Source organism: Acanthochromis polyacanthus, chromosome 6, assembly GCF_021347895.1.
Source record: "Acanthochromis polyacanthus isolate Apoly-LR-REF ecotype Palm Island chromosome 6, KAUST_Apoly_ChrSc, whole genome shotgun sequence".
NCBI lineage: Eukaryota > Metazoa > Chordata > Actinopteri > Pomacentridae > Acanthochromis > Acanthochromis polyacanthus.
The window spans coordinates 24448666-24474351 of NC_067118.1; the positions used below are offsets into that span (position 1 = coordinate 24448666).

At 42.4% G+C, this 25686-nt stretch overlaps 1 protein-coding gene across 1 annotated transcript in view; it reads left to right on the plus strand.

Moving 5' to 3' along the window:
• The window catches only part of LOC110948322 (teashirt homolog 2), a 38796-nt gene extending 13525 nt beyond the window's left edge, over positions 1-25271 (plus strand). Inside the window, exon 2 of the mRNA XM_022189802.2 lies at positions 23268-25271. Within this exon, the coding sequence (XP_022045494.2) occupies positions 23268-25150 (1883 nt within the window). The 3' untranslated portion in view covers positions 25151-25271. The remainder of the gene's footprint in view (positions 1-23267) is intronic.
• The last annotated feature ends 415 nt before the right edge of the window (positions 25272-25686 follow it).

Below are 25686 nucleotides of genomic sequence, written 5' to 3' on the forward strand. Positions count from 1 at the left end.
CTTCCCCTCACGCCTGAGGGCATCCATATTCATTTCCTCCTCTGATTTGGGGAAAATGATGAAAGGCTGGCTTTTTTCCCATCTCTTATTTCCTGCCAAGGTTGCCTGCATTTCAATGCGACGTAAATCTGCAAAGACCTGCAAACACGCTCCCATTTGGACATGACCAGTTCCATGTTATTAGTATCATGCCATGTCTAAAAAGTCTCAAGGTTATCACTGTAGTAATACAGCACCTTAGGACATTGCTTGTGGATCACTGCTCAGTACAGTATGATATCCCTTTTAGTTTGAAAAGTAGCTCATTGTTAAATTACTCAAATTTCACTATAGTCTGTGTGTACTTCCCGCATTGCTTCCTCTGTCTTCCCATACGTCTGTTTCTCATAAAATAAATATCTCATCCACTGTCAAGTTATGAGGAGGGCCTGATGATATCATGGAGATAACTGCATTGGTTTGAAATAAACCTGTGATTAAACTGGTGGGTGGGTATTTACTCTTACCAGAGACGGGAAATGAATGTTAATGAAAATAACAGCCACGTACAGTAATAACCCAACTCTGTAATTATTGGCGTGCTTTGATGATGCCATATATACTCAACACACACATGCGCCTACTTAACTAAACCTCAGGTAGACTATTAGCTCCGCTAGCAGAATCCTGCCCTGCGCTATGCACAACAGCGCTCAGGGTGGGGAGGCCTGGCCCAATGAAGGAGCAGGCTTTTAGTTGCCGAGACAACCCTAAACACACATGTACACAAAGAAAAGGCCCCACTGTGAGAGAGGATCATCTCCACCTCTGGCTGGATAAAGAGCGGTGTCACTCCACTCACTGGAATGCACTCCTGCCCTACAGGCGTATACAGCACGGTGTGTATACGGTTTGCAGGCACCCCACACTGATCATTATTCACGGCGCACCATTCACGGCGTTTATACTTACACCTAGAACACAATGTTTGTGTAAGTGTTTCTGTGTGTTTAGCAGTGAAGCGGTTACGACAAAACGACGACGCTCTGTTTTGCCTGAAATAAGAAGTGCGATTCTTGCTCCTAATAACAGATCACAGTAACAAAGCTGAGATTTGTACCAAGCACAGGAATTCAACTGATTGCACAATAATAAATTATTAATCATTGAAAGCTGTCTGGATGATTTTCAGTCTGTTTTTCATTACAGAATTGAAAGCTGAAGCCTGAAAACACTCTGAAGTGGTAATCTGGCCAACTTTGTATGAGATACTTGCTGTGTTGTCTCATGTTGTCACTGTGACAGCTCACTCTCAAAGATGGCACTTGATAGTTTTCACCAGCGAGTTTAAGGAGCTCGGAACTTAGTCTGTATTGTTTGGCTCCAAATCTGGGCCACATATGATAACAGAATAATCCGTCTGCACAGTAAGCGTGTGGATACTCATGCAACTGTCTGTCATCCGAGGTCTGCAAGATGCAAAGTAGGTTGTGGCTGTGGGTGTCTGATAGACCTCGGTGTCTTTTATTGTGCAGCTTTAACTCTACACAGAGAGCGTGTGGGCATGTATCACTCTGACCCAAACACACTTTTCCTGCTGACTGGTGCAGCAAAGTAGTTTGTGTGTAGCAGCCGGCGCCTCTCTCACCACGAGTGCAGGTTATATTTTGGTGGAAATGGTGTCACCTGTGCATTTATATAATGCAATTTGTGAAAAAGAATGCAGTTCATGTAGCTGTGGAGGCTGAGCTTTGTTTGAATTTCTACCAGCGCTGGTCATCCCTTTGCCAATTCAAAGTCTGTTAACTTTTTCCATGAGGCTTCTCTTTGAATTAATAAAATTCTTACTCTGGGCTGCGCTGGTCAAGTTGCACTCGGCTGATACATAAAGGAACTTCATGTTAGGCCATCTGGAAAATGCAGGTCTTAAAGAGGGTGAGTAAAACTTAAGCACTGCTGCGGGACAGAATTCAGCTAATTGTAAACAGCTGCAGGTGATATCACCCCTCAGACTATAGACAAAGCAGGGGCAAGAAGTCCCTCCGAAAAGCTCAAGATTTAAAGGAACACCACACGTCAGTCTGTCCCACCGAGGAAAATACAAAGTGTCTGTTTTAACAATGAATGATACCAATTTACCCTGTCCTCAAGTGACAAATGTTTTTTTGTGAGTAGTCATGCATTTGCTCTGCAACATCCTACAGGCAAAAACCCCCACTGAAAAGCCCATTAGAATCAAATGAATGTCAAATTCTGCTAAGTGTTTGCACATGACAAACATCTAACGTGGCTAATTGCAGATAAGTGTCAGGGTGAAATGTGTTTTGAGGCTAAGATGGCGCAAAATGGCGTCATGTATTTCTGTTTAGTGACAAAGCCGAGGCTTTTTTGGTTTCCTTTATTAAGTGAGAAACGTTTGTCTGCATCGTCAGTGTTTGTTTGTCACCAGTGAGTCATAGTAGTTGTTAAAGGTCCCATATTGTATTCTTTTTTAACAACTTAATTTAAGTCTCACTTGTCCTCAGAATGAGTCTTTTTAGTTTTAGCTCAAAACACAGATCATTCAGTCTACCAGGCCTCTGTAACCGTAGTTTCATTTCCATGTGTGATGCTTTAGCATCTGTAGCTTTAAATCCAAAGGGGCTGCTACTACTCCTTTCCAGTAGTGGTCTGTATCTTTCCTCTTGGTGTTGTAGAAACCAGGAAGAGGTAGATGGACCAATATGAAGGTAATGGAAGCACATAGAAGACATGTTTCTGAATGGTTAACTGAATTTGGAACAATGTTTCTTTTTTTGCAATTAGTTGCTACGCATCATGATGGATGATGTGAAATGAAGTGGCTAATGCTAACATTAGCTTTCTCTGCCCAGATCTATTCACCTGCTAGGGTTGTGGCTTATTCCCTTATGACTTCCTAAGAAGCTGCAAAACCCTAAAAACTAATTCAGGCACTCTTTTTGATCAGTCTAGAAAGGAAAAAAATGAGAGAGTGGTTTCTACTCACACTGGTGACACGTAATTGTGTTCACAAACAAAGAAAACATGGGTTTTGCACAACATGTCTCCTTTAAGGCCAGCTAAAAAAGGTCAACCTTGCTTATTTCCTCAAAGATATGCATACTAACAGACACATACAGCACAGACTGTTTATAAAGTAGGGGTGCATGATGGTATCGGCGTCTTCATCAACAATAGGCAATAAATGCTTTAAAATGAAATATTAGCATCAGACCAAAATGAACTTCGACAGGCAGATAACATCTGTCAGGCTAAAACTTTACGTTAGTTTGAAAATGCCAACAAAAAATAAATGTGGCATGTAAAATAAAGCTGTTTTCATATTTTGCACAGTGAAGGTGTACATTTGAAAATGTTATTATGTCTGCATATGCCAATGGGCCATCATGATAACATCAGGTAAAACACGGGAAGAAAAACTTAAGGTTTTTTTGCAGTTAGTTGAAAGAAATATGTGCATATATCGGCAATCAATCAAAATGAATTGGAATATATCAGCTATCGGCTAAAATCCAATATGATAGATTTTATTCTGTTATGAAGAAAAAGAAGTCTTGGATTTAATGTCATTAGACATTCTTTATAAGCTGAATCAGGGTATTTGCAAGCCATGAAAAGTCTTAAATTTTAATTCTGTTCCTTTTCAAAAAGTTCTAACAATTTCATTTACACAGGTCTTGAATATTACATTATCTGTGCAGGACAGGCAGCAACATTTGTTTTATTTTTTTTTGTGTGTGTGAGCTGTCGGCCAACATTGTACATCTAGAAACACAACACAAATGATCCTAGAATGATGAACTCATTAGAAGAGTCACATCTTGAGTACATTATTTATTTTTCATTTGCTTAATCCGTTTTCTGACTCTTATCAGAGTCTAGGCTATATTTACTCACAGGAAGAAATTTTTAAATGAAATCAATTTCTGAATAATTTTGCTACACAGATGTGAAGTGCTGCCAAAAAAGGTGTCAATGTCAATATATTCCTTTCCTTCAATAAATAAAGTGTACGCCTTGTTATAACTTGTTTAATTCTTTGGCCAGAGTGAGTAAAATGTATTAAATTCCATTATGTGATGTTCTACGTTTTTTTAATTTAATTTATTGAATATTGCAGAAACTTCATAAATTTAGAGAATAATGACGTAATGTGTTGATCATCTGGAAAAAAATTCAACAGTAAAACTGTGAAAAATATCAAACTTGTTGTTTGAACCTGAGAAATCCTGATTGTCAAATTTCAGTTTTTTTCTTGCATTGTATAGATAAAACAATTGATTAATTAATGGTTAAAATAATCATCAAGGTAATATCGAGAAGAATGCAGCCTTAGGTTTTGTGTCTTGGGTTGATATTTGCGGCGACTTGTCCAGTATTTCACACTGTGTTCCAGCTCGTACTGGAGTTGTGCAGCTTCCCGTGTTGCCATGTAGAAGTGTGACTGGGCACCATCTTGTGTCCTGAGCAATAGCAGCAGGCTGTTCCATGGCAGCACACCAGCTGCCTGGAGTCGAGAGGAAGAGGCACGGGGCCGGCCTATCTCAGATTTGGGTCTTTGAGTTATTGACCCTCTTTGATAAACCCCTCTGAATGACACTGGCATAATTCAGCCTAAAAGTTTGCACTGTCACCGGGACGAGCTAACTGTCTTCCCTGAATATATGGGTGCAATTTTCGAAATAGGTTTATAGCAATTCTTGAGAGAGGAGGGCGAGATAGTGATATTACTGACTTTATCACTGCAGCTGAGCAGCATCTAGCACCTCTTCCCTCTGTATCTCTCTATTCCTCCACTGTAGAGCAGTGAAGGATCACAAAGCACATACGTTGTAGGTATTACTAAAGCAAAAAGAGTCCAGCTCCTAATGGAGGACAGGGAAATGATATGTCATTATTACAGTAATGCTGTTTTTTCCACCCTTATCAGCAGTGTACATGTTTTTTTCTCCCCTCCGGTAGGATTTTGCATTTACTTTATTAGTATCCTAACTCAGTGTATATTACATTGCTTCTCTTTTTGTACATGGATGTTGTGCATCTGGATAAGCATGTAGTGTGTGGTGCTTTTTATCAGATGGGTAATTCACACTGAATTAGGATTCAACTGCAGCTTCTTATGTTGCTATCACTTTAATGTTTCCCTTCTCGAGTGATGTAATATGTGATCTAATGTGTAATTTAAGGACAGGAACAGAATGTGGCCAAACTTTGTATCAGTTGGATTTAGCAGATTTTTAGTGATCATCTCTCTATATTCATCCCAGCAACACTGCTTTAAATGGGTGGAATAGAACCACAGTGAACGTAATTTAATAATGAGAGACTTGTTAAGCAACAGGCAAAATAATGACTCATTCTGTCTATAAACTGCACCTTTAATCCCATCTAATTTCTCCTCAGCCCGGCTGCATTCTTAATGTATTTTGTCAGTGCAATATGAGCGGCTCATTGTTGAAATCTCACTGAATCTATTTTTTCTTCTTCTTCTTTTTCATTTCATGTGTAAGACAGAATCTAAACCCATAAGAATCTAATATACTGAGCCCAGTATAGTGCATCCCATAAATTGATTTTGACCCAGCCTTTGAACAAAAGGAACACTGTTGCATTGCCATCCACGGCTGATGCCACTCCCTCTTTGGCTCACACTGAATACTCCCCTTTAATAGTGTGATGGGTGGTAGCTGGCTGAAAAAAAAAAAGCGCCTTATTTAGTTAGTCGAGGAGAGGTAGGCAGAGCGAGGATGGGGTTTCTGTGACTGGCACCGATCAATCACTCTGTGAGGGGAAGCTAATGAAGCAGGCTATGGTTTATTAAAGGGTTAGCAGAGAAAAGATTACTGCGGGGCCTCAGCTTCCCAGAAGCCCAGTGAAGGAGGATACAGTGCACCTCTAATGGTTAGAGGCTAGCCATAAAGCAATCAAGGTGTTTACTCTAAGCTGGCTCCTATTATGGGATCTGGGTGTGAATAAAGATTAAAATCTCTCTTTTGGCTAAAGTTAAGCAGAAAACAAATGTAACACCGCTAAAAAAAATGTTGCTATGTTTCTGGTTTACATAGTTGTCTGGTGTCAAACTGTGTTGCAAACGTACTCAGGATAATGGTATAGAAAATGCGCTGTTTCACTTTATGTGACCTCTGCAAGTTTGCCATTGTTTTGGCATTTGAAAATACAATCCTGATTTAAGACAAACACTCATCGGATGAAGTCAGTAAAATAACCTTATTCCGAAGAAATATGAGCACATTGAAACCAAGGCACTCTCTCAGATAGTTTGAAAGACAAATGAGTAGCAGGGGAGTGAAAAATGCAAAGCAGATGTTTTTCTCACCGTTGTTAATGGCAGCAAGACATTACTGATGCCATTACAGAGACCTTTTATGGCTTCTTTTAATCCCCTGGCCTGCCTGAGGAAAGAAACCCCTTGTGGTGCAAAGTAGCCTCTTTACTTCAGAACGACAATTTGAACCCATTTCCAACTCACTTCCCTAATCTGCCACGGGGTTTTACATGGCCTCTGTAATTATTCTGCGCTGAAATCAAAGGTAAAGAGGCATTACAGTGCACCTCTTAGGTAAACATATGCTGCTCATCATGTAGGGCTTCACTCAAAAGTCTCTTTGTAACAAACAGTGCTAAAATACTGCATAGTTTTTTTTTCGCCTTCTGCGACTTATTTTGGTCATTTGGTTCACATTTTCAAACAAAGCAATCTTAGATAATGAGATCCAATCACTGCCTCCTAACTCCACATTTGCAGCGCACTGCCGGTTTTACATACGGTGGAGGGGTCGCTGTCTGCTTTGTGCATCAGACCCAACCTGTAAAGCTCAGAGGAACACTTACAGGGGTCTGGTTAGGGGCTAAAAATGAGGAGGAGATGAACTATATGGCTCCATCCCACAGTCCAGCCGACAGTATATCAGCGGAATCGCAGCCGTGTGTGTGTGTGTGTGTGTGTGTGAGAGAACGCTCTACCCATAAATATCTCCCCCAACCTCCCCCCCTCACACCACCCCAAAAGGGCCTCTCTGATGGTGATGGCGAAAGGATGTCGCTGTCTGGGTGATTGAGTGCTGCTGGTCCTGGCCCTGGGCACATCCCTGCGCTCTGAGCCCAAGTGGGAGGCCTACCGCTGAGCGCTGGCCTGGAGGGACTAGCCTGAAGGCGAGCAGCCGCACAGCAGCAGGATGTGCCTCTCCTTCTGTCTCTGACGGAGGAACACCAACTTCGTGCAACTGCTTCTATTACCAGAACAGAAAGCATTTAATTAGCTGAAAATTTTTATTGTCTTTTTTTTTTTAAATTCATACACTCATCTTCTGTATGTCATATCTGCGCGTACTCGCCTTATCTGAACTTGCACCCCGTCTCTCTAAGTCATTGTCACCCTCACTCACTCACAAATCAGAAATAATCAAGGCGCAGTAATTAGCCTCACTTGCTGCATTGTAATTGGGGGCAGAAGGAGGTTGCTCATTCTATATTTTTTCCCCTGTTTGGTAATTGCGGACTTTAATGTGCCCTCTGTTTAATTTTTTTTCCCTTTTTGATCCTCCTAAGCTTGTTCCCATAGATGCTGCTGTTATTTTAATGCCGTGGCTCTTTTGCCTTTCATCAGTCATCAGAAGCTCTAGCGTTTCGAGAGAGGGGAGAGTTCATTTTGGAAACCCACTGTCTATTCCCTTTTTGGGTTTCAGCGCCGTCAGCCTTCCCACTGCCTCCACCATGAGATCCTTGACACTGTCCAGGTCCGTCCTACTTGGCAAGAGGGAGAGCTACAGAGAAAGGCAGAGTTTATTTCCTGTTCTTGTGAATCATATATCAGTACAATTCCCCTCTGTGCTGTTTGGCAACGGCGGAATGACGGGTGTCATTTATCATACGGCCTGAAAGAGGCTGTGGGAAAAGGGATTTGAATTCTTCTGGAAGTGTGTGGACTCTCCTTAGCGGTGAATCATTAAACGGAGGAGTTTTTCAACAGGGATATGAGTAACTCCTCGCACTGCTACTTTGTTCCCCCATTTCACTGGCTGGCGCCGTCATTAAAAGTCTCAAAAATAAGATTTACTAGTTTTATATAAATTGTGAAGGGACATGGCATTTAACTTGTAATTGGGGATTTTGTCCTGCTGAATCCATTAAGTCACTCTTCAGTCTTTGGTTTGATGCAGTTCTCTGCTTACGCTTTGCAAGAATTATATTTAAGCTAATTTGAATTTACAAATTTGATTAGCACTGCATTTGTCAGCTTCTTGTTGTCCTGCTAAGTGATGACATTTTCATCTTCTCTATACAGTTATTTTCCTCTCTCGGTTGTGTTGACTGGTATTTAAGATTGTGCTTTATAAACATTTTGTGTTCCTTTGGATTCTTCTTTTCACTTGTCAGGGACGGTTACTATTTCCCACATTTTGAGCTGGGTGATCAAAGAAAACGACTTTTGATAAGGCTGTCACCAGCTCTTCAGCTGCACTGGCAGAAATAAACGTGTCAAGCTTTAACTTATCCTCAGAAAAACATACTCCTAACCCCTGCTGCTCTAATTGAGTGTAACTCCCAGAAACCTGTGAACACACATGCAAAACTGAGTAGATCATAAATCAGGCTTCTATAGACAGCCGCTGCCCCCCACCCCTCCCAGAGCCTCCCCCAAAGGAACTACTGGTTTCCATGAGCTGACTGGAAATCAACCTTTTTTTAGTGATATTTTTGTACCCACCATCGCTGCTATTTTTTTTGTTTTGTTTTGTTGTTTTTTTCATGTGAAAGTTAGCTGAAGTCCTCATCAAATGAAAAGTGTCAATAAGGTATTGTATAGGGAAATGGGTCTTGGTTGCGTTTCAGCTGTCAGCAACTGTTAGCTGTCTCTCATGTGCAGATCACAAAGTTAAATGTGCTGTCAGCAAGTCCTCAGCTAGAAATAGACGTGTTGAGGTTAGCCTGAGAAGCACCGCCACCCCCTGCTGCCCAGCAGAATGTGGATCCATCAAACAATGTGAACACGTATCAAATCTGAGCGTAGAGGTGTAATGAAGCACATTTTCAGGTTTCAAGGTGTTGGAATCTGCTACGAAACAAAATGATCCAGAGCTACCTTTGCTCTTTGTCTTTGTGCACAGGACTGCATTAATAACACATCTGATGCTGTTTTGTAATATTTATCTTTCCGGCTATAGCAGCTTTCAGTGCAGAGGTCTGGACTTCCTTGCTTCTTGCAGTTATGTCTTGATGTTTTCTGAACTGAAGCTCTGAGTGTGTGACCTCTCCCAGAGGCCCAGAGTCCCGGGCCAGTATCTTGACATGTTAGCCTGCCACCGCCTGCTAAAGAAGAGTGTAGATGCCCCTGAGGTAAATGAAAACATTTGGTTCTTGCCAGACCTGTTCACATCTCAGCTGGGCCACATGAGCTGGCAGGTGACGCGTGTACTGAGGAGAATCGGAGACCGCTGCGGTGGCCTACTTCTTTTCTTCCACACAGGCCGTCCAGGCCACAACCCAGAAACACAGATGAATATGTTCTTGGCTCAGAAAACACCCCGGTGAAACTGACAAAGGCTGACCTGCATCCAGGTGAAATTCAGGCTGATTCTTAGCCTTTTTATGCTCCGGGATCTGTTTCATTCACTGCCTGTGATAGCACAGTGCTGGTCTGTTTCTGAATTAGTGCCTCAAGTTAATAAAATCCCCTTGTTCGTGAATTTAGAGGGTTCGCTCAGTGGCTTTGCATTCCTGATCATCCCCTGTTTTGTTCTGTAATTTTCAGAAATAGGCTTGACACAGTGTCACCATCTCATATCAACATCTGCAATTACCAGACAATCCACATTCAGGTCCCATGGGGAAGTATGATTGCAATTAAAAGCATGGGTCAAATGTTAATTAAGTAAACTACTTGAAACTGAAAACAGCGACAGTTTTAAATGTTTTTACTTTTGACCTTGCGCTTCTTTTTCCACTTCCATTTTTATTTTTGCAGCCTGGCGCAAATTACAGTGCAATCAAGTTAGGTTTTTTTTCCCTTACACTCTTTGGTTAAACACTGAAGGAGTTTTCACATCTATAAATGATTGTGTAGGCTTCAAATAAAAATAGCGTTAAACGCTGCGAGTTTTTTTTGCCACACAATGCTGTCAGTTAATGTTGGGATGTTCTCCAGTTGACTTGAAGACTGGTGGTGAAGAACTCTGCAGTTCACCGGGTTATTAAATCAGAGGGAATAACAGGCCAAGTTCTGGCCATTCTTGTGATTGATGAGCCAAGCTTTATTTGCTGAGGCGGTGTGTTTGTTCCTGTGTAATTGTCTACCAGATGGCTAAGCTAACTGTTCTTAAATGCCTTCAGACCTGCAGGGGTCCTGGGTCTTAACATTTTCCCTGCTAATGACATTATGCCTGCAAACGTCTCATGGTTCCTTTTTTTTCCCTTTACTTTTCTGATCTCTAGTGTTCAGGATCAAAATAGCTTTGCAAAGCATTTAGTTCAAATTATTTCCTCTGTACGATTCTGTTTTTAATTTGTTCAAAGCGGATGTTTTGAAGTCGCTCTGTTGGTAAACTCCTCTGCGAAAATGAGCTCACTCAAATTTGAAAGGAGATGAGAGAGAGAGAGAGAGAGAAGCAGGACTCGACTCTACCTGTGAGGAGTCAGATTGGAGGAGAAAATGGATCTAGGTGGCAGTGCAAGTCATCAATCACAGCCCCTCAAGGGGAGCTGCAGCTAAAGCTGCTCTGAAGTGCTATCTGTCAGCTGCTCCGATCCAGCCGGGGGACCAGAGAGGGGCCATATCGCCACCCATCAGCTCATACCCAGCACACAACTGCCATGTAAACATGTGCAGGTGCTGCTGTCAAAATAACCCTTGTCCCAGTTCACAAGGTCATGCATATTTTCACAAATGGTCATTGGGCCTTCTCATGGCGACTATTTGTCCTCCTTCTTGGTGTTTTTCGAAAAAAGAAAAAAAAAACTCCAGATGCTGCAGTTCCTGTAATAGATTTTTGATTGTTAACAGTGGTGGGTGGTTTATTGCAATTTAAAAATGAGTGTGCTGTTTCTCCCTGCGCTCCTCCGTCCCTCCCATCCTGATCCTGAATAAAGCCACCAAGTGCTTCTCTGCGATGTCGAGCTGCGTCTGTCGATACCTCTCAAGATGGATAGTTGTTCTGCATGCTTATTGATTCGGCGCAGGCCAGAGATATAAGTATCATTTGTCATTTCTGGAATTATTTGGAGTCCTAGTTAAAACCCAGAGTAGGGGGAGATGGCCGTGCCTTGAGGGGGGGTTGGTAGTTGGTGGGGGAGTAGCAAGTTGTCTGGGCTTTGATGAATGACTGCATGGGTTTTTGGTTTTTACTGCGAGCGCCGGGGCCCTTTAGCTGCTATTTGCTTTCACCATGGTCCAAGAAAAACAATGCGATGGGTCCAAGGACTGAGCAGCATCTTCCTGTCATGTAGTGTAACGCGGCGAGCAGGGTGGTCCGAGCAGAAGAGTTGGGAGGAGGGTGGGCCTTGGACACTACACGCTGCTTTTCCAAAAGACCCAGTAGGTTAGAAGCCGTCCTGCTGCTCTGTGGTCCCAGCTGACGGCCTCGAAGCACATGCAATGAATTTGAATATTTAGCGTTCGCCATCTACAGTGTAATGACAAACAGATTTTAGTCTTTAAGGAGGGAAGTGGAGGGGTGTTATTTGGTAACAGTAGCTCCAGCGTATCCCCTGTGACTTTGATTATGTCCTGTCTTGGGCAGCAGGCCAGCAGCAGAGCTGGCTTCATTACTGTATGGATCATCTTTTAAGACCATTTAAGATCAACGAGAGCCATCGTCCACTAATGACAGAGACTCTGAGAAGTTCATTACGCTCAAACCATTTGATTCATTCAGCCGAACAGTCAGTTATCAGAAATGCGGAGTTAACAGATTTATTTTCTCCCTTTTGTACGTTTAATGAAATTGTTTCATTCTCATTTTTTTGAGGGCGACTTGAAAGTTGAGTCGGATTGTTTTGGAGTTGGGTGAAGAAAAAGTGTTTAACAGAGGCACATGTTTAACAGCAACAAAAGAGGAGAGAAAAGAAACCCCAGACACATGAATGACAAGTAATTATTTCCCTTGTCCATCAAACTGTGTTTTGATGCAAGGATGCGATCAAACATGATATGAACAATTTCAAGCCTTCAAATGAAAATGATTCTCAAATCGTGCGAAGCCTGAGTGTGAGCTTTTGTGTTGAGCTGCAGCATGAATCATTCATAAACATGCACACACACACACACACACACACACACACACACACACACACACACACACACTCGAACACACTGGGCAGGGCAGCCTTTTGCCGGACCAATATTATTGCCACATCTTTTCAATGCTAGATGACCATTGTGTATTCATTTCCATTTTAGCGTGCCAAAATGTCTTCTCACAGCTGGAGAGGGACGCAGAGAGAGGGAGAGAGAGAGCGAGAGACGGACAGCTTTTTGTGTCTTTCAGTTTTTGTCGGTGAATATCCCTATACGCAGCGGGCCGACCGAGTGCCCCCCGATCTCCCTGCACAGCCTTCAAACAGGGCAGTGCACCAGGCCTGCTATGTTTGCAACACTTGTCTCCTCTCGCATGGGCAGAGCAGGCTGACACGAGGCCCCAGAAATACTCTCCGAATTCCCAGATTATTAGCGGCTTTACAATGCGATAACAGAAATAATAATAAAAGTCCCAAGCCTAATCGAAACTAACGGCGGTGAAATACTGTAAGTGTTCATTTGGAGCGAGCACTCGATTGCTACAGTGTGCCATGAAAGGGGGTATTTGCATTAACGGGGCAGTCTTCTCCATTTTGTTTGCCAGAGCAGTGAGAGGACAGACAACAGAGGCCCTGCTTAATCCCTTTGGAGAACTAGTGCATGAATTGATATATCCTCCTCTCTCGCCGTCTCTCTCCCTCCTTGCTAATGTCTTTCCTAGAACTTGAACAAACAGCCTGTGCGTGTAGAACACATAAGACAGATGTTTAGGATTACTTTCACCTCATTGCTCTATTGTGTGCACTTTAAGGGAGCTCAGCTGATGTGGAATGCCACTCATTCAGGCTCTGTGCTCCTACAGGGCTCCTCCTGCTTATCAAAGTGCCATCTGCACTCAAGACAGAACAACACAATTTTTAAGAGTGGGATGCTGGCAAAATGGATTCAGTGGGAGGAAAGAAAAAAAAAATCTAATATTGCTGAATGCTTGTTTTGTAGGTTAACATGCTAACATATGTAACTGGGGGGTATTTGTGTTTAGTTTTTTTTCTTTCCTCCTCTCCATTCATTTGCTCTGTTTTCCTCTTTAATGAAATAAACCTACCCCTCCCTCCCTCCCTCCTTCCTCCCCCCCCCTCCCTCCGTTCTTCTCCCTCTCATCTGGGCTTATGTGTGTGTTTACAGATGTAGAAACAAATGGGCCAGACCCACATTGATATTGTTGAGGGGTGACATTATCTTTTAGCAGAGCACTTATCTAATCTGGCTGCTGCGGGAAGCCGGAGGAAGTGGCTATGGGACAGGGGCCGGGGATACTGCATCTTTAATTACCATTGATATCGCAATAGAGAAGAGAAGGATGGAGGAGCGCAAGCCCGCGAGGGGGGTGGAGGTGGGAGGGAGGAGAATGGTGGAGGGGGGGGGAGTCGAGAGAGGGAGAAGACCCGTGTTCACTTTTTAATTAAGGCTCCGTAGTGTAACTCGTCAATGTACATTATTGGAAGAATGAACGTCAATGCCATTGCTTTTTCTCCCCCTCCTTTATCTCTGTCAATGATTCAAAGACATGATTTATGGTTCGTCTCCGTCTTTCAGGATCATCCATCAAGCGCTGGCTCTGCCGCAGCGCCACCCGTTGTAAATCATTCTGAAAGCCTGTCACTCATTTCCATTAACCGTTCCTCTGTCGCTCTGGTCTCCGCCTCCCTCAACCTCCTTTTTTTTTTCTTTTTTTTCCTCCTCTCTCTCCCCCCTCCGCCTCCCTTCCACTCCTCTCTCCTCCCCCTCGGTGCACAACCTACAGCCACGCAGGGTATCAGTTCCGTTCCGCTGCTTCGTCCGCCTACCTTCTTTTCAATAAATTAACCACTTTCTCCCATGCAATGAATAAAAAGGCTCTGCACTCGTCTTGCAGTCGGCACCTACTCCTCCTCCATTATAGCTGAACACCTTAGAAATGTCACGCCGTTGACTCGTAGGCTAAATGAGGATATAGCACAGAGAAAATATTTTTGTTGCACCGACTTCTCCAGTGGTAATATTTGAACAACTTTGATGTGTTTGCAGTGCGGTATTAATGAACATACATTCGCCAGGTATGGGGCACTGCATCTGGTTTTATTATGCTCCCTTTTATTGAGGATAATTTGCCTTTGACGCATTCATTCTGAAAAGTGCTGTGTTCAACTTTAAGAGTTAATGGAAACAATATTATGTCTGTAATTATTTCATGTAGTAAAAGCTCCACTAAGTGGGCAGTCCTGCCGTTAAAGGCTGTTGGTTTTCTGTGAATTCTACCAGTAGTTTAATTCAGACACTCGAACAATGACTGTAGTCTTTAACCAGTTTTTATAGAAACAGGTCTTATGAACAGAAATAATTGGCTCAATGGAGTGACTGTCAATCTCTTACAATGGTTGATGTGCCTGCTCTGGGGAGCCCAATTCACTGGCTTCTTTTTTCATTCTAATCAACATCTAGATATCAACACAGCAGAATACCCACAAACAGCAGAAAGCCTGTTTTGAGGGGAAACTTTCAACTATTGGATGCCAACACATTTCACTATTTGGGCAGCCATTGTTCTCAGAATGGGCTGTCAAAGTGACAATGCGCACCAGGCAAATCCAGAAGTTTGCACTTTTCAGAAAACAGCGGGCCCTAATCATTTTGTGGAGGACACTTGACAATAAATTTGCCATTAAAATGAATCTGAATAGGAGGGAGCGGGGCTGTTTTGAAGCATTTCTGCCTCTCTTACTGTTGCTTGTCTTGTCCCACGGAGCTCCAGGTTTGGCTGGCTTGCTTCTCTCCCTTTATGCTTGCCATGAAGCAGCCTTTGGTCCACTAGAAACTGACAGTACCATGCTTCAGCTGCAAATCCACTCTGTAGCCTCATTGTATTTAATGAAGGGAAAAAGTGGCAATCTACTATTAATGAACTTGGAATGTAAAAAAATGCCTTCCTTTGCTGAAAACTGCATAAAACTGCTTGTACAAGGAAAGATTTGGCTGGAGCCCATCCAGAATCTAATGAAAGATCCATACAGGGACAGAGCGAGCGGGACGAGTTAGTGAAATGCAGATTGTTTTAATAGAATACACACAGTCTCTTCCAGCTGCACTATCAGATTCATCAAGACCTGACCTTGATGGAGGGCTGTTGTTGTTTGGGAGGGCCAGTGTTTAGGGTTCATGCAAAGTTTATGATGCGGGGACTGTATGTGCTGTATATACATCTTGTGGTCTCAGGGGAGACCTAAATGGAACACAGTTCATGGAGCACAGAGCGAGGCAGACATGCCACTGGCTTTGGATACTTTCATATTATATCATGAAATGAAATCACAAGGAAATAAAAGACCAATTTAATATTAAAGGCAATTAAATCCTGGATATTGCCTCTCAGATGCAAAATAAAAATGAATCCTACGATGAAGCAAATCTTTATAAAACAACAGACAATGATTGAATTGGAATTGAAAACCTCTTTATTTAGTCGGGCGAGTGGGCATGAAAAACAAACAGCACGTTAGGCGACTACAGGCCATCATACCTTTCACTCAGTATCTCATAAAAACTAGAACAAAGGCCTTATGTGTTCAAGGCAGTGGTCCTTTAAACGATGGCCCACTTTCCTCCCTGCTGCCACGCAAACATTCCTGACTGACATTCAATCAGGGAAATTTGAACCGAAGCAAGATGGTCTTTATTAGTACCGCCCTGTTTGCTCGACTGGTCAGCTCCAATATGCGAAGCGGTTTGAGTGGCGTACTGTAAGATGATGGGTTCACTCTCTGATAAGGGTGAATGAGGGGTAAACTGCTATTCTGCAGAAAGGAACCATCAGACCTCATCATGTCGCTCCTGGAGAGCCGTGTCACAGGCTCTTCAGAAACCAAGTGACAGAGCGGCGCGAGGCTGCTCCCCTCCTGCTAGTGGAATATACACTGGAGCTGAAGCCGCCCTGCTTCTGCTCCACCAACTGGAACTTTATCAGTCAGGGCAGAAAAGATCATCTATAATCTGGCAAATACACACTGAGGCTTTTAAGCCTCTTCAGTTGTAACGTTATCCTATATGCTCTTCATATTGTTTATATTTACCTTCGCCTGTTAGCAAGAGAGGACCAGCAGCAGACAGTCGTGCTGTGTACAGTGCATTTTTTTTTTACTGCTCATACACAACTGCGCGACAGTAATTTAAAGTATCGACTCACTCAAATTGCTGCAACATATATTTTCTTGCTTAGTGGCATCTCAGGCAGATAGTTTGGGTTTTTGGGATATCCGTCTCCTTCAGTGCAATGAAACTCTGTCTGTGGTGCTCACATTTGCAATGGAGGGAGAAACATTCAGATCATTTTCCCAAGCAAAAGTATATCATAAAATGCTCAATTACTGGGAAATATCCTGAATTCAAAATTTGGCAGAGTTTGACTGTGAAAAGTATGGAAATGGTGTCAATAAAGTGTTCCTACAACAGAGAAGTTAAAGCCTTAAATGTGCAGGTTGACCCTTGTTTATAGGGTTACAGTCTGAAATCACTGCAGTATCATAGGAGCTGCATTAATATGTTCTTTATTATTAGAGTTATCAAAAGTGGAGCTGATGTTAACAGGGTTTTCTATACTAGTAACTTCAAATTGGACTTGAGTAAATGTATGTATGTACTCAACACTAGTGCCAAACCTTGACAAATAAAACCTATCTGTGTGTCTGGTTGCTCCCAGAAGAAAGTGAGCTAATGTGAGATTTTTTTTAATTCAGGTAAACACACCCTTTAAGACTGCCTCACTAAAGACCAGTTCTACCCATGTATTTATTATTTTAATGTATCCTCACAGCAGATATTCATGTGGCTTTGTGCTGCTAGTGTTTTTTAAAAAGTCTATGAGGCGGGGTGGGAATGTTGCATGTATAATTGTCTCTTCCGGTGCTGATAGGGGACCCTTTGGTGAGATGCAACACCAGGCAACTGCATGTGATGTGGCGGCTGTGGCACGTTCAAAGTGATGACTTAGGTGCTAGAGTGCAGATTGCAATGCTCTCCCACCGCTCACTTCCAATTAGGCAGCGGGCCGACTGATGCGTCTCGGAGCAGAAGCTTCTAGTAGGCATCAAAAGGAGCAGCGTCGCTCGGTGACATCATGGAGAGATGGGGCTCCTGGAGTTAGGCTCTGCAATCTGATGTGGCTCAGTAAATACCGACATTAGCATCCATGCAACATGCGAAGGCAGCCTTTTAGAAATTCCCACAGTTGTATCGTTACGTGAAAATGCTCCCATAACTCAAACTAAACATGTACAAAGGCTGTGCGATATTTCCTCGTATTTATTAGTGTGTTGATTGTGCATTCCAAAGTTCTCTGTGTTTTTAGTTAACAGAATGTTGGTTGTGAAAACATTTTTGATTAATTGCCATAATTATTGTGATCATTTTTGCCCAAATGAACAGCCAGATGGCAGGATATGGTGTCATATTTGCGATCCTATCATATTAATCTGGCTCTGGGTCCATCTGAGCACATTGTGCCATTTGTTGTGTTCACAATCTGTCCTCAAGTTGTCCATGTCTTTTTTGAGCTGCGAGTTTTCATTTTATTATATTAGACTATTAAATATTAAAGTTGAGGGTGTATGAAAGCAAGGCATTTATCTGCATGAATAGCTTGTGTTTAGTGAAGTACGTAATGCGCTTTAAGTAACATCTCCTTCATGCATACAAAAATTACAGACGAGTGTTTCCGTCTCATGGTTTTGCAGTCAAAGCCTCAGAAAGATCCAGCAAAGCCACTTTGTGGGGGTTCATGGCTGCTTTTAAACCCACTCCACATTATCTAATCTATTTTCTTGTCCTTTTTCTTTTTACCCGAATATGCACCAGTACTGCTAACCATTTGCAGCTAAATACAACACGATATAGACTCAGTTACAGTCTGTCTGCAGAGTTTTGAAGTCTGTTAAGAGTGTCGTCGCCGTCATTTAACACAAACGAAATAATGGGTCAGATGGGATCTAATGACACATTCCTATTTAAAAGCGAGTCGCAAACACTTTCATTCTGTGATATCAATTAACCTCCAGAAAAATTTTGTCAAAGAGAGCAGCCTGAGTGCAATTGTTCTCTCTTTACTCTGCAGTGTCCTTGGGCTCGGGGAGACTGTTTCCTGACAGGGAACAATGAAGACAGAGGTGTTTACAGATCTTTACAGATGGCTTCGGGGCTCAGAATTAGGTCTTCACCATTTCTCATGTGATTCGGTTCAGAATTAACTTCAGATGTGTCATCAAGACGATCATCAGGATGTCTGACAATGTATCTGTTTGATCTTGACGTGCACTTCTCAGTGAGTTAGTCAGATATCACTGTCAAATTTTAAACCTTGTGGCGTGTGTGTCTCGTTCTAATGATAGCTCGCTGAAGAAATCATGGTGACTTTTATAAACACACCATCCTGTTTCCAACATTGCGAGCACAAAAAAAAACAAAAAACAAGAACTTCACAACTTTGTTTGGAATTCTGTTTTGTACGCCGAGTACTTTTTGACTGACATTTCACACCTATTTATAACAACAGATGAGCGCAGTGACTAAGTGTTTCTAAATGTACAGACACAATTAACTGGGTACATTGCTTACATGTGAGTGAAAGCAGAAAGGAGAAACAGACACGCAGCACTACATTTACTGAGACAGCCCAGAGATTGTTCAGTGATCTGACCTGCGTTGTTAGTGTGTGCTCTGCCTATCCAGCAGGCCTCTCTTTTTTTTTTCCCTCTCTCTCTTTTTTTCTTCACATGGCATAAATCCGGGAGATGAAAATGTCATGGAGCAGGTTCATTTTGCAAAGAGGTTTTGATTGCCATGTGCGTGTAATTGATTGTTCCAAGGACAGGGGAAATCTAGAAATGTCATAACAGTCCTGCTTAGGTTGGTCCCACCGCTAGGCAATCAATGAGAAGTAAAAAGAGATATTGATTTGCGAGCAGCAAAAACTGTAGCTTGAGACAACTAGAGAGCACTGGGGAAAGTGGCACAGACGTGCAGACCTGTCACTGGCACCTATGAATTACCCAATCTTCTCTGAAGATAGTGTTACCTCGGATACTCTCAAAGTCCTGCGATGGGTATTGCAGCTGTCCATTAGCTAAGCTCCTCAGGCTGCTAACTCTCTGTGGCTTGTCAGATTAATGAAGGAAATGTTGACCTTCTGAGGGATAAATGTTGATGTTCTCACCATTACAAAAGTTTCTACTGGCATGTTAATATAGGAAACAGAATGCCCTTTTACAGCTGTCACATGCATTTCTACAGTGATTGACACAGTTTGAATAGACTCACACAAAGCAGAGGAGGATCGAGCTCCATGACGATACTACTGCTTAAAGTTGAGTTGTAAATATATTGTCATCTAGGCTTTTAGCACCAATCCATTTAGACAGCATGCTGCCATGAGTGTAGCAGTAAATATAATCTACTGTTTTCTATGCAGTTAGCTGGTTTCTCGAGATGTCGGGAAAAAGCCTTTTGGCTCAGAAACAGGCTGCTGCTTCTGTAAATCCATGCCTTGCTATGCCAAGAGTCTGTTCTAACGGATAAAGGTTATAAACACTTCAACCACCTGATTTATGATGGACACCTCAGGTTTTTTGACCTTTGCATATCTCTGTCTGAAGATATAAATTTGTAGTGACACAGATTGGAGGCTTTACAGCAGTTTATGACATGCTAAATCTCAGGCATGGCATGCCAGCCTCTTGTTTCGTAAGGCTAGTTAGACTGGGAGTTGCCTTGTTGGACTCAGAGACAACATTTTCAAAGCAGACACTTTCCTCTTCCTAACACACAAAAACATGCCCTAAAAAGAGCAAAAGCTGGTGACTTTTGTTTTACAAGAGGATGCACAAGTTCTACTTTTATGGTGCACATCTGTTGTTTATTCTGTGTTCTTGACAAACTTGTTTGTCGTAATGTAATAATCCTGAGTAGATGCTGTGTTGCTTTGCCATTGCCCTTGAATCTGATCTAGTATTACAGAGTAATGCAGCTTGGCATGGCAGCGGTACTGTGGTGGATCAAGAGCTGGCAAAGCCTAGTTACAAATGGTGTGAGAAGCGGAGTTAGACATGCGGGTATCTTGGAGTGATCCCTTCTAGAAGGTTAATTGGTGCCTCTGGATGTCTGCTACTTAGGGCATCTGATAGAAAGGCATAGAACAGGAGGAAGGGCAGCTGTTAATCTCTGTCAATTCCATCCTCAAATACCAAGATAAGTACAAACAGTCACATTAAAACTGATATAACTATGAGTAGTTCTTTCCAGGAAGACAGTTTTTATCCTGCGTCTGTAAACTGCACATTTATTCTACTAATCGAGTACACAGTAAAAATAAATAAATTAAAAAAGGTAAAAATTACACACTACTGTTATTTTACATATTTTCCCTTTGTTATTGAGTGTTACATAACAAACGAGTAAAGAAAAAATCCATAGAAACATTGGCTAAAACTGTACATAATGTCCACATCAAACATTTAGATTTTTACAAATGGTCATTTGTTTTTTTTCCAACATTTGACTGGAAAATATATAGATTTTTATTGTATTTAAATCAGCAGAATGTGTCATTGTTTTCCAGATTTTTGTCTTTTTTTGAAAGGCTTGAAAAATGGCAAATCATTTTTTTAGAGTTATTTTACAAATTTTGTCTCTTTTGGTAAATTACATATAATCCCCATTAAAATCACAGAAAAAAGTCATACAAAATCTGTTTTTGCAGATTGTAATTATTTTTTTACAATGTGTTACCATAAAGTAACATAGTTTTGCTCAGTTGCTTAAAATCTAATTATTTTACATATATTTGCTGTTATTTTTGCAGTTTTTGAACATTTTCTGTAATTATTTTGACTGTTTTTAGGTTTTACAATATTCCACCATCACAGATTTTTTTTTTATTTTATCTTTTTTGCACTCTTGCTGTTGGATTTCCACTGTTATTTTTAGGAAGCTATGTTCTTTACAATGTCGGTGAAAGTGAATGTCTTTTAGGCTATCTGTAAAGTAGATAAAATATGCAGGAAATAGCCTTTACTTTAAACTATGGTGTGTCCTAGAAATGAGCAGCTTCTACTTAACCACCACTGGACTGGAAAAACGCTCATCTCCCCACTTTGGTGCACATTCTTTGCCCGTCTTTCTGTCTAAGTGACGACTTTGAAGGGAGAGGACGTCAAGTGGGAGCTTGTCATAGCCATTGGTGTTCTCCTTCACTGTGAATACTATATATAAGACTATAAATAAAACATACCTCTGTGCTCTTGACAACTCTCTCCCTTAGCATCAAGGGTGTTTTGGAGGCCATCACTGATCTCGGCTGGCCAATCAAAACATCTCTCTTGCGGTGGATCAAGGTCACAGCACATTGGGACTCTTGGGTGTGTGAGTGTGTGCAGGCTCTTGTTCGGCAGGCCCCATTCTCCGTGTTTGTTTTGAAAGTCCGAATCCCATCTCCATCTCCATCCATTAGCTGGCAAGCAGCTCATCTCCGGGGTTTCTCTTGAGGCACTTGTGAAATATTGATAAAAAAAAAAAAAGAGTCTTATTTTCAGAAGGCAAAGAAGATGAAGACATTCTATGGGCTGCCCAGTGTGGGACTCCTGAGTGCTCGGCTTCAGCCATCCCCTCATGGAGTGCCCTCTATTCAGAAGAGAATATTAACCACATGAAATGCATAAGTGCCTGGACAGGGCTGTTATGTCCTATTCATATTTAACTCAGAGTACATCTGCCACGTCTCTCCCAAAATGCACATTTTCCAGCATGACTATGAGGCGGAAAATATCTCAGATATGTGACATCTCTGACAAACTGCATTTATTGCAGGATGTCTTCAAAAGATACACAAACACTGGTTGTGATGTTGTTGACGTGGGTTGCTGGGTGGTTAGATTTATAATCATCTCCAACAGTTATTGTCAGAAAGGTTGTTTTAATCTTCTCTAGCTGCGTTTCATATTATGCCAAGCAGACCCTGCAGCCACATGAAATACCCTCTATGCTGAGTCAGAGTTTCCACTAATTGGATGATGGGAAATGTGTCAATTAGAAATACTGTTGTTTAATTATCTGTTAATTGAAGCAATAATGTTTGTGCTCTATGAGTTGAGAGAATGAACAGGTGAATAATGAAAGAAGTAATTGCTGTTTATGAGACTGTCAGGGAAAATATAATGACGTGACAGATTGCCAGTAATCTTCTGAAATTTTGTATAATTGTCTAGTTTTAACACTGATAATTGAATCGGTTTTTCCACCAGCACGATCAGCATCTACATCAGGACCAGCATTCACATTTGCAACACATTTTTTATCTTTGCTGTCAACAAAATCAGCTCCCTGATGTTGAGCTGCAGAACGCTGAAACTTTCTAATGGTGGCTAAATTGTCTTGAGAAGTAATGTTTTCTCATCTTTTTCAGTCAGGCCTTTTAATTTATTTCTAGATCAATGCGGGACATTAGAATATCTGAGTTTATGTGAAGCCATTCCTCACGTGTAGCTTCAGGGAGCCGAGATGTTATCCAGAACAGAAGGCTTACATTTTCATTGCAGTTTTGAGGCATCCATAATCACTATGGAATAGGTCATTTGCAATAACACTTTACAGGCCCCAGAAGAATCAATTTCCTTTTGTCACTCAGTAGCCAATGATTGGTGTAAACATCTCAACTTGAGGCCAGGAAAACCTTGGACGCAGCACTAAGTCAATGGTCTGTCGTGAATCAAATGGTGCTGTTACACCAGCAGCAGTCTGTTTGGAGAAACATTATGTCCACCTGCACTAACCTCCCAACGCACAAAGCAGCAGCAGTTAGCTTCGTCAAATGGCTTATATCTGGTGCTGTATAGGTTGTGTAAATAGTTTAAAATGTAACTGACATTATAAATGCATTAAACAGAGGTCACATGTTGTATTTTAATGGTATTTTCCATCTCTCTGTGTTTTCCAGTGTACATGCCTGATGAAGACCCAGCTCTTCAGGACTCCATCCCTGAAGAAGACGGAGAGAACAACGCTCAGACTGAAGAGGAATGCTCTGAGAAGGCCAGCCCCAAAGTGTCTGAGGACAGAGAGCTAGACAATAAGAGCATTAACACGTATAGCAACCAGAACTCTCCCATTAGTGTCTTTTCCAATCAAGAGGCAGAGTTGGAATCCCGCCTTAGCGACAGCAGCGACAGACTCTCAGACTTCAAAACCTCATCGCCACCTGAGAGCCAGAGGGATGAAGAGAGTCGCAGCTCCAAACATAAAGAGGAGATGGGCAGCAGCTTAGAGAAAATGAGGGCAGCCTATGCAAACTTTCTCTCAGATTCCTACTGGACAGGGATTGGGATGGACTTGAAAATAGGCAAAAACACCAGCAAAGCCAACTGTGACAGCACCAATGGAAGCACCAAGAGTGAGTTTGATTGGCACCAGGATGCGCTCTCTAAGACCCTGCAGCAAACACTCTCCCCAAAGCCTGCATCCAAACCCAACCTCTTTAGTTCTGTCCACCTTTACAGGCAAACCACCAAACCCTGCGGCTCGGTTTTCACAGGAGCCAGCCGATTTCGCTGTAAAGATTGTAGCGCAGCTTATGACACTCTTGTGGAGCTGACGGTCCACATGAACAAGAGCGGACACTACCAAGACAACAACCACAACAAACAGAGCAACTCCTCTGCCTCGTCCTCGAAATCTCGGAAGCGAAATTTGCAAGACATGGAGGGCAAAGAGGACGCACAGAAAGTTTTGAAATGCATGTTTTGTGGTCATTCTTTTGACTCACTCCAGGATTTGAGCGTCCATATGATTAAAACTAAGCATTACCAAAAAGTGCCTTTAAAAGAGCCAATCCCAGTAATCACGCCCAAATTATTGCCACCAGCAAAGAAACGAGCCTTCGAAACAACAAGACCCTGCTCCCCGGACTCCACGACTGGTGTAGCCGGCTACACTGAGGCACAACGGGCCGCCACCATTTCAAATGCCAACAACAGCCGCTATGGATATCAGAACGGAGCGAGCTACACCTGGCAGTTTGAGACATGCAAGTCTCAGATTCTCAAATGCATGGAGTGCGGAAGCTCCCACGACACCCTTCAGCAACTCACCACGCATATGATGGTCACTGGACACTTCATCAAAGTTACAAACTCAGCGTCTAAAAAGGGTAAACAGTTAGCGCTTGACCCCCTGGCCGTAGAGAAGATCCAGGGTTTAGCTGAGTCTGCCGCCAGTGACACTGAGGGAGAAAAAGTGTCTCCAAAAAACCCTTCCCCTGGGAGCAGTGAGAAGGATAGCCAGGGGGAAGGCCCATCAGACAAAATGGAAGAAACTGAAACTAAAGATGACAAGCAAGAGAGTGAAGATCAAAAGGCAGGCAATGGGGCTTTTAAGTACCCTTATCTCCGCGAGGAGGATCTTGAACAGGACTCAGGTGGAGGAGGGGACATTCTTAAATCTTTAGCCAACACAGTGGCCTCTGCCATCAATAAAGCTCAAACGGGGACACCAAGCTGGAGCGCCTACCCGAGCATTCACGCTGCCTATCAGCTCTCTGGCATCATCAAAAGCACCCCTCTCTCCGCATCTCCCCCTACTCAGCTAAAGCAGACATTTAACCACAAGCTGAGACCGATTGCCCCAAAGGGAAAGTTATACCACAGTGCTGTGGGAGTTGAGGCTCCCCAGGGACAGCATCAAAACATGGACATCAAAAAGAAAAGGTTGGCATTAGCGATGGTAAAGAAAGTCAGAATATTAAGTTTGATCTGCTGGAGAATGATGACAGCGATTGTCAGGATGATTCCTCTTCCTCTTCAAAGCTTGATGCAGACTGTGTGAATGAAGGGAGCGAAACGATCAAAGAGAAGTTGAGCCCAGATTTCTCTGACAGAGGCAAGACACCGAGTCCCACTGCCAGCAATGGACGCAGCACTACTTCAGAGCCTCTCAGTGACACTCCGGATATACTTGGCATAAACCCTCTTAGTGCACTGCAGTCAGTTCTGAACAATCATCTGGGCAAAGCAAATAAGCCCAATAACTCAAGAGTAGATAAACTATCTGCTCACACACAGTCTATTTTTGCTGACATTAACCGTAGCAGCGAGAAACCAGCTTTAATGCTCGGAAAACCTGTAAGAAATAGGCCTGATAACAGCTTTCTCTTTGTTAGCAATGACCAGCCAATAGACCTGACGAAATCTAAACACAGCAAGGCCAGTTCCTTGTTACTGCAGCCCTCCACCCCGATGCCACAGAAATATGCTCTTTCTGACATAGCTGACATGGTTAAAGTTCTTCCTAAAGCCACCACGCCAAAACCCTCATTACCATCAAGGATTCCGACTATGAAACTGGAATCGGATGTTAGACGC